At 53.8% G+C, this 9,249-nt stretch overlaps 1 long non-coding RNA gene and 1 gene segment (V, D, J or C); both read right to left on the reverse strand.

Annotated features, from left to right (window-relative positions):
* Window positions 1-321: 321 nt before the first annotated feature.
* On the reverse strand, window positions 322-1,479 carry LOC121233119. Its single transcript, XR_005931912.1, has 2 exons — window positions 1,385-1,479; window positions 322-1,311 (listed from the first exon to the last, which is right to left on the reverse strand). It is a non-coding gene; the product is annotated as an uncharacterized LOC121233119 (long non-coding RNA).
* Window positions 1,480-3,703: 2,224 nt separating this feature from the next.
* Window positions 3,704-7,183, reverse strand: LOC115338134. The segment is given in 4 exon segments: window positions 3,704-4,121; window positions 4,852-5,169; window positions 5,980-6,309; window positions 6,832-7,183. Coding segments are annotated over 4 exon segments (1,386 nt in total).
* Between the last annotated feature and the right edge of the window lie 2,066 nt (window positions 7,184-9,249).

Genomic DNA, 9,249 nt, shown 5'->3' on the forward strand with positions numbered 1-9,249 from the left:
GGGTTGGGTTGCCCGGCCTTGGGTTGCCTTGCCCGGCCACGGGTTGGGTTGCCCGGCCACGGGTTGGGTTGCCTGGCCACGGGTCGGGTTGGGTTGGGTTGGGTTGGGTTGGGTTGCCTTTCCCCACTGCCCCCAGAGCACCCCAACCCCATCAACCCCCCTTTCCTCACCCCCCTCGTGACCCCCTTTCTCCCCCCTCAGGTTGAAATACCGACCCCTAAACCCCTCTTCCTCCACCCGCCACTGTCGCCTTCACCCACGGCATCGGAGACGGCGCAAGAAGCGCAGGAGAACAACAAAACGGTGAGAAAAACACCAAAAAAGAGCTCAACACCCAACTTTATTACCAAATTCCTCATTTCCACGTGGCGGGGGGGGGAAAATCTCCCATAAACCACCATTTTTCCTCATTTCCACCTCATTTTTTTTCTCACGGGAAAGGAGCAGGGCATTTTGGGACGGAAACAACTATTTAAGGTTTGGCTCGTAGTTCTATTTTTACCCTGCCCATGTTTTTTCCTCTCCTGGTGATGACTCAGATGGAGAAAAGTGGCTTCGGTAAACAGGACACATCTGGTTCCCCCCCCCCCCAGATCCAGATGTTCGCGGTCGAGCTTGGGCACGATGTTGGGGGGAAGCGGCGCCCGTCCCCCTCTTATTTTAACCGGCGTCTGCTCCAAAAATGACTCAGCTCGCCCCCAAAAAACCCCTAACTGAAAAGAGAGAGGAGAAATGAAACGAGTTTTTACAGTAAACAGAATTTTTGGGGGTGGAGGTTGGGGTAAAAGGTGAAATTTTGGGTCCTCTGGCACGTAGTCGCCGTGTGGAGGTGAACAATTGGGGGGCAAAAATGGGGATAAATTAGGTTTTTTGAAGCTTGATGGGAATTTAGGGGTGATGCACCAACGCAAAATGGGCTCATTTCTGGCAAAAATGGGGTTTTTTTGTAGTTTGATGGGAATCAGGGTGATACACCAACACAAAACAGGCTGATTTCAGGAGAAAATGGGGGGTTTTGTAACTTGATGGGGATTGGGGTGTGATGCCCCAACGAAAACAGGCTGATTTCATTGGAAAATGGGGTTTTTTTGCAGCTTGATGGGGATTGGGGTGTGATGCCCCAACGAAAATGAGCTGATTTCATTGGAAAATGTTTTTTTTTCCGGCTGATGGAAACGGGCTGAAGTTCATTTTATTCCTTGAATCTTCAAAAAAGCCACAAAACGACGCCGGGCAGCGCTCGGCCATGGGGGAAAGAGAGAGGACAACCCAAGGACGAGGGTCTTCTCCCGTCTGCGGCGGTCACAGGACCTGGGGGGAGACACCAAGACTTAATTAATCAGCTTTAATTAATCATCAGCAAGTCACTGGTGCACACGGTTACCTTGAAGAGGGTGACGCCGGTGCTGTAACAGAGGCTGAGGAGGAAGAGGACGATGAAGGTCACGGCTGTCCAAAGGTCGGTGGTGTCTTCCTCCACCTCGGGGTGCGTCTCCTCGCCCACCGTCACCATGACGCAATCTGGGGGGGGCGAGAGTTGGACTTCAGTGGTGGGGGTGGGCAGTGGAGACCCCCTTCATGACCCGTCACCGAAAACCCAACGTGCGAGCAAAGGGGGGCACGAGGATTTTTGGTGCATGCAGCAAAAAAATCCCATTTTCTGCCATTTTCCACCCATTTTTCTACCCAATTCTTGTGCAAAGCACTGCAGCGAGCAAAAGGGCCATGAGGATTTTTGGTGCGTGCAGCAAAAATCCCGTTTTCTGCCATTTTCCACCTAATTCTTGTGCAAAACCCTGCGGCGAGCAAAAGGACCATGAGGATTTTTGGTGCCTGCGGCAAAAAATCCCACTTTCTGCCATTTTCCACCCATTTTCTGTGCAAAATCCTGCAGCGAGCAAAAGGACCATGAGGATTTTTGGTGCATGCAGCACACACACCCCCCCCCCCCCTGTTTTTACATGTTTTCCACCCATTTTCGACCCAATCCTTGTGCAAAACCCTACAGTGAGCAAAGAGGGCATAACGATTTTTGGTGCATGCAGCAAAAAAACCCAATTTTTAGCCATTTTCCACCTATTTCTACCCAATCCTTGTGCAAAACCCTGCAGCGAGCGAGGGGGCATGAGGATTTTTGGCACAGCAGCAAAAACTCCCATTTTTAGCCATTTTCGACCCAATCATTGTGCAAAATCCTGCGTCAAACAAAAGGACCATGAGGATTTTTGGTGCGTGCAGCAAAACAATCCCATTTTCTGTCATTTTCCACCCATTTTCTACCCAATGCTTGTGCAAAACACTGCGGCGAGCAAAGGGGTCATGAGGATTTTTGGCGCATGCAGCAAAAAAAATGTTTTTAGCCATTTTCCACCCCAATCCTTGTGCAAAATCCAGCGTCAAGCAAAAGGACCATGAGGATTTTGGTGCGTGCAGCAAAAAAAATCCCGTTTTCTGTCATTTCCCACCCAATCTTTGTGCAAAACCTTGCTGTGAGCAGAGGGGGCATGAGGATTTTTGGTGCATGCAGCAAAAAACCCTGTTTTCAGCCTTTTTCCACCCATTTTCTACCAACTCCTTGTGCAAACTCTGCTGTGAGCAAAGGGACCATGAGGATTTTGGTGCATGCAGAAAAAAAGAAAAAATTTTATGCATTTTCCACCCAATCCTTGTGCAAAACCCTGCAGCGAGCAAAAGGAACACGAGGATTTTTGGTGCATGCAGCAAAAAACCCCATTTTTACCTGTTTCCCACCCATTTTTGGCCCAATCCTTGTGCAAAACCTTGCTGTGAGCAGAGGGGGCATGAGGATTTTGGGTGCATGCAGCAAAAAACCCACGTTTTTTACCCATTTCCCCCCATTTTCTACCCAATCTTTGTCCAAATTCCTTCTGCAAAGCAAAAGGGGTGCACGGTTTTTTTTGGTGCATGCAGCAAAACCCCCATTTTCACCCATTTTCCACCCTAGTCTTCATCCAAAACCTGCCTCAAGCAAAACGACCACGAGGATTTTTGGTGCATGCAGCAAAAAAAAACCCCATTACCACCTATTTTCTACCCAATCCTTGTCCAAAAATCTCCTACAAGCCAAGGGGCCACGGGGATTTTTGCCGCATGCAACAAAAAGTCCTTTTCCCACCCATTTTTTCACCCCAACCTGCTCTAAACACCACCAAAAAAATGCCCGAATTGGTGGGAAAACACGCCCCTTCCCTTTGAACCTCCTCGTTGGGTGAGTTCGGTTGATTATTAGGGTGAAAAGCCCCTATTTCGGGGGAATTTCCCTCTTCCGGAGGCGAAGACGCAGAAGGAAGGGTGTGGTTTGCAAGGAGAAGTCTCCTGTCCCACCAGGTTGTCCAATCCGAGAGCGGCTGGGTGGGTTCCCCCCCCCACCCCGCCTCCCAACCTTGACCTTCCCCGGTGAAGCCAAATCTGACCATCACTCAACGGAGCAAGGAAGACTTCCCAGCATCTCCCACCCTCCCCGCCAACTTCGTTTGACCCAACCCTAATTACGATTAAGCCGGCGGGGGAGGTTTGGTTTGGTTTTTTTTTGAAGGGCCGGGCGGGGGGGGACGCACGCGCCGGATGACGACAACCCCAACCGAGACCAGCGTTGCCGCGTTGCGTCATGATACGGGTTGGATATTTTTTTTTTTTTTTTTTTTGGGTTGGTTTTTATTCGGATGCGGAATTACAGCCCCACGCGGCTCCCCCCCCCCCCCACCCCCACCAAGCTCAGTAGCAGGTGACGTCGGCGTCGGCGAGGACCACCGAAACGTTGACGGAGGTGGGTTTACCGATGGCCTTGTCCATGGTCTTCTGCACGAAATGCAGGGGGATGCCGTCGTGGCCGACCACGCAGGCAAAAGAGTCGCCCCGTTGCCAGTCGGCCGCCGGCACGCTCAACTTGCTGTAGACCGTGTAGGTGTCTCCTTCTTTCTGAGGACCAAAGATGGAGAAGCTGCCGGGGGACACGGGACGGTCCTCTTGGGTCCAGGTCACCAGGATGTCACGGGGGCGGAAACCCAAAGCCAGACAGGTCAAGGTGGCCGTTTCCTGACGGGCCAACTCCTCAGCCGGTGGGGGGAAGACGTAGACGGAGGGCGCCTTCACGGAGACGTCTGCGGGGTGGGCGCAAGAGAAGGTCAAGGGCGGTGGGAGGGACAGAGCTCACCCGGTGGCCTGACTTCCTCCAGTAGGCTGGCCCAGCTGGCCCTCCCAGTGAGCTAGACCTTGCCAGTAGGCTAGACACTTCCAGTAGACTGGCCTTTTCCTGCAGACTAGCTTAAGTTGGCTCTCCCAGTAGGCTAGACCCTTCCAGTAGACCAGCCTCTTCCAGTAGACCCTCCCAGTAGACCTCTCCAGCGGACAAGACCCTTCCAGTGGACAAGTTCCTTCCAGTAGTCTAGACCCTTCCAGCAGGCCGGCCCAGTTGACTCTCCCAGTAGCCCCAGGCTCTCCAGCTAGACCCTTCCAGTAGACTAGCCTCTTCCAGTAGACCCTCCCAGTAGACCTCTCCAGCGGACAAGACCCTTCCAGTGGACAAGTTCCTTCCAGTAGTCTAGACCCTTCCAGCAGGCCGGCCCAGTTGACTCTCCCAGTAGCCCCAGGCTCTCCAGCTAGACCCTTCCAGTAGACTAGCCTCTTCCAGTAGACTCTCCCAGTAGACTAGCCCAGTAGACTCGACTTTTCCAGCCAGCTGCTTCGACTTGCCCAAAACTGCTCTTCCCTTGCTGAAACCCTTTTCACCGAGCTTCTCAGTGGACACCATGTCGGAAAGAAGCCCATCGCCTCCCACGCCAGGACTTGGAGGGCGGGACGTGGGGCGGGAGAGAAGGGGCGGGCTCCTACCTATGTCTTTCTTAATGGACCTGCTGATGGGTTCTTGGATCTCGGGGATGTTGACGGTGCAGGTGAACTTCTCCCCGGAGTTCCACTCATCGGCGCAGATCTTCAGGGTGCTGGTGAGGCGGTAGAGACCGTTCTCCAGCTTCTCTGCTGCCCCCGAGGTCACATCCAAGGCGCTGCCCTGGTCTCGGCTCCAGGAGAACTTTACGTCTTCGTAAGACTTCAGGTTGGTGGCCACGCAGGTGATGCTGGCGTTCTGGCTGAGGTAGAGGTCCTCCAAGGATGGGGGGAGGATGGTGACCTCCACCTTCGGTTTGCAACCTGGTTGGGGTTGGGGGGGGGGGGGGGGGGGCGGGAGGGAGCGGCGTTGAGTGGGTAGAACTTGGGGCTCGGCGGATGCCAAATTCGACAGGGCGCCCCGACCGGTCTCCCCCGGGGAGGGGCGTAAAGCTTTGGTGCCCCCCAAAACGCTCGTCCAATTGGCAGGAGAAATTTTCAACCCCCTGTCCTCTCACCACCCCCCCCCCCCCCAAAAAAAATAGAGCCTTGCAGCAAATTGGGGTGATTCCCAAGGAAATTTCTACCGTGTGATTTTTTCCTAAGGTTTTTCAGCCCCATCCATCCATTTCCTCAACAATTTCTGTCTACTATTTTAGATCCAAAAGCCACTTTCGCCTCCCCGCCCTTCATTGCCGCCACCGTCGCGGTGTTGGACCCTTCTTCTCCAACGTCATCGTGTGGCTTCGTGGGAGGGTTGAGCTGATGGTGTGTTTGGATCGGCACCTATCCATCCAACCATCCATCCAACCATCCATCCATCTCCACCATCCATCCATCTCCACCATCCATCCATCTGTTGGGTCCATCAACCCTTCCATCTCCATAGACTTCACCCACCTGCCCGCCATCCCTCCCTTCCTCCCAGCCGACCATCTCTACTTTCTCCAACCAATCAACCAGCTGGTTTTCTATCAGCCAACCATCCTCCCAGTCAACCAACCACCCGTCCATGTCCGCGCGTCCCAACCGACCAACCACCCGACCGTCTTTGCCCTCTCCGGAGCCAACCAACCCACTCTTAACTCCCATCCATCCATGACCTCCAGAAAACCACGGCTTCCTCGACCTCACCTAAGCAGAACGAGCTGATGTTGAAGACGGCGGGAGGCTTCAGCGACGGGTGGGTCACTCTGCAAGAGAACTCAGCCCCCAGGTCCCAGCTCTGCCGGCTGACGTTGACTTTGCTCGTAAATGTGGCCTTCTTTGGGGAGCAATTGTCACAGGTGTAGTCCTCCTGCTGCACCTCCATCACTTCTTGGTTCATCAGCCACTGCACCTTGCTACTGGAAGCCTTGGGCCCCTCGATGAGGCACATGAGTAGGACCCTGTTCTGAGGGTCGTTCTGATTTGGGTCGCCCAGAAGCTTTATCACCGGCGGGGAGTTGCAACATAGATCGTCACCTAGGAGTTGACCGAGATATCACACAAGGCTGGGAGCAACGCCAACCCATCTAGGAGTTGGCCAAGATGTCATGCGAGGCTGGGAGCAAAGCTGGAAGCAACGCCAACTCATCTAGGAGTTGGCCAAGACATCACACAAGGCCAGGAGCAACGCCAACCCATCTCGGCGTCCGCCAAGATGGCATGAAATGCCGAGAGCAATGCCAACCCATCTAGGAATTGGCCAAGACGTCATGCAAGGTTGGGAGCAACGTCAAGCCATCTAGGAATTGGCCAAGATGGCGTGCAATGCCAAAAGCAGTGCCAACCCATCTCAGCGTCCACCAAGATGGCGTGCAATGCCGAGAGCAACGCCAACGCGTCTAGAAATTGGCCAAGACGTCACGCAATGCCGAGAGCAACGCCAACGCGTCTAGAAATTGGCCAAGACGTCATGCAATGCCGAGAGCAACGCCAACCCGTCTCGGCGTCCGCCAAGACGGCGTGCAATGCCGAGAGTGACTCCCCCGTTGCCTTTCTCACCATTGATGGTCTCGGTGACGGTGGTTGTGGTGCTGCTGTGGTCCACCCGGCACTGGAAGTTGTTGCCTTCCAAGCTGCTCGCCGGGACGGTGAGTTGGGTGCTGAGACTGTAGTAACTGTTGCTGCTCTGGATGACCGGGAAAGTCTCGTTGTCTCCTTTGACGTTGGAAATCCACGTGACGGTGACGGGTTGGGGGAAGTAGTCGGTGACCAAACAGCCGAAGCTAACCGTGTCCCCGCAATCGGTGCACTGGATCAACGGGTAGACGACGGGAGCGTGGGCCTTGACTGCAAAGGAGAAGAATCCCAATTTTTTTTTTGGGGGGGGGGTGGGCGGGGCAGTGTCTGGCATAGACAGCCCCCCCCCCCCCTTTTTTTTTTTTTGGCCAGCTGGTGACCCCAAGGTCGTGGGGAGGGGGGAAGCGGTCTCGCCGAAAGACGATGTGAAAGCGCCGGGGGAAAGGTCACCGCCAGAAGGGGAAGTTCACCGGGGCAAGAGAATTTCCTCCTCGACGGGTTTCTCACCCCAAAAACGAGCCCCTCCCCCCCCCAGCCCCCCCCCCGACGTCACGGCGTCGCCCGCCCATATTCGGTGGGGATCCCCCCCCCCCCCGCCCCCCTATTTCGGCGTGCGATGACAGCTCCGCCGGTGAGTGGCTCGGCAAAGAGGGGGCTTTAGTCCCCCCTCCGCTGCTTTTGGGGTCACCTTTGCTTTGGGGGGGGGGTCTTCTTTTGGGGGAGACGCTTTGGGGTCTCCGGGGAGGGCACGGGGCTGCTGTTGCAACCAGCAGCAGCCTAAGGCTAAGCGCAGCTTAAACCTGGCTTTCCTAGGAAAAAACTAGAGGCTGAGCGTCGTGAGCAAGGCTTAAAGCTGGGCTTTCCTAGACAGGCTTGAAGCCAAGCACAGCTTGAACATCTCTAGGGCTTTTCTGGAGAAGTCTAAGGCTGAGCTTTGATTGCACAACTCAAAGCTGGGCTTTCCTAGACAAGTGTGAAGCCAAGCATGGCTTGCACAACTCTAGGGCTTTCCTAGAGAAGATTAAGGCTGATCTTTGCTTGTGTAGCTCAAAGCTGGGCTTTCCTAGAAGAGCTTAAAGTTGAGAACCACTTGCACAACTCAAAGCTCGGCTTTCCTAGAAGAGCTTAAAGCTGAGGACCAAAAGCTGGGCTCAAAGCTGGGCTTTCCTAGACAAGCTTGAAGCCAAACATGGCTTGCACAGCTCTAGGGCTTTTCTAGAGAAGATGAAGGCTGAGCTTGGCTTGCACACCTCAAAGCTGGGCTTTCCTAGACAAGCTTGAGGCCAAGCATGGCTTGAACATCTCTAGGGCTTTTCTACAGAAGACGAATGCTGAGCTTGGCTTGCGTAGCTCAAAGCTGGGCTTTCCTAGACAAGCTTGAGCTTGAGCGTCATTTGCAGGGCTTGAAGTTGAGCTTTGCAAGAGCAGCTTGAAGCTGGGCTTTCCCAGATAAGCTCAAAGCTGAGCTTTTTCTTGAAAAGCTTGAAGCCGAGAACCACCTGAACAGCTCAAAGCTGAGCTTCTCCAGACGAGCTCAACACCGAGCACGGCTTGCGCAGCTCGAAGCTGGCCTTCGCCACAGAAGATCAAGGCTTAGCATGGATAGAACAGCTCTAGGATGAGCTTTTCTAGGTAATGTTGAAGCCGGGCATCGATAGCACAGCTCTGAGCCGAGCATTTCCAGGTAATATCGAAGCTGAGCACGGCTAGCACGGCTCTAAGCTAAGCTTTTCCAGATAATACCAAAGCTGAGCATCGCTAGCATAGCTCTAAGCTGGGCTTTTCTAGATAACACTGAAGCTGAGTATTGATAACACAGCTTGCAGCTGAGCAGAGCTTGCATGGTTAAAACCTGGCTTTCCTAGAAAAGCTCAAGCCCAAGCGTGGCTGGCGCAGCTCATTGTTAAGCGTGACTTGCACAGCTCCGAGCTGAGCTTTTCTAGATCGTACTGAAGCTGCGGATGGCAAGCACAGCTGGAAGATGAGCTCGGCTGAAACGCAGCTTTCCTAGAAAACCTTGAGCGCGAGCCCGGTTTGCACAGCTGTAAGCTGGGCTTTCCGAGGTAATATTGAAGCTGAGCACTGCTAGCACGGCTCAGTGAGCTGGGCTTTCCTAGATAGTGCTGAAGCTCAGTATTGCTAGGACAGCACTGCGCAGAGCTTTTCTAGGTAATATCGAAGCCAGGCGTTGCAAGCACGGCTCAGAGCTGAGCTTTTCTAGGTAATATCGAAGCTGAGACTTACTAGCACAGGTACGAGGTGGGTATTCCTAGGTAATATTGATGTTCAGCATTACCAGGACAGCTCAGAGCTGAGCTTTGCTGGGTAATACTGATGCTCAGCATTACTTGCATAGCTCAGAGCTGAGCTTTCCTAGATAATATCAAAGCTGAGCATTGC

The sequence above is a fragment of the Aquila chrysaetos genome, unplaced genomic scaffold (assembly GCF_900496995.4).
Source record: "Aquila chrysaetos chrysaetos unplaced genomic scaffold, bAquChr1.4, whole genome shotgun sequence".
Lineage (NCBI taxonomy): Eukaryota > Metazoa > Chordata > Aves > Accipitriformes > Accipitridae > Aquila > Aquila chrysaetos.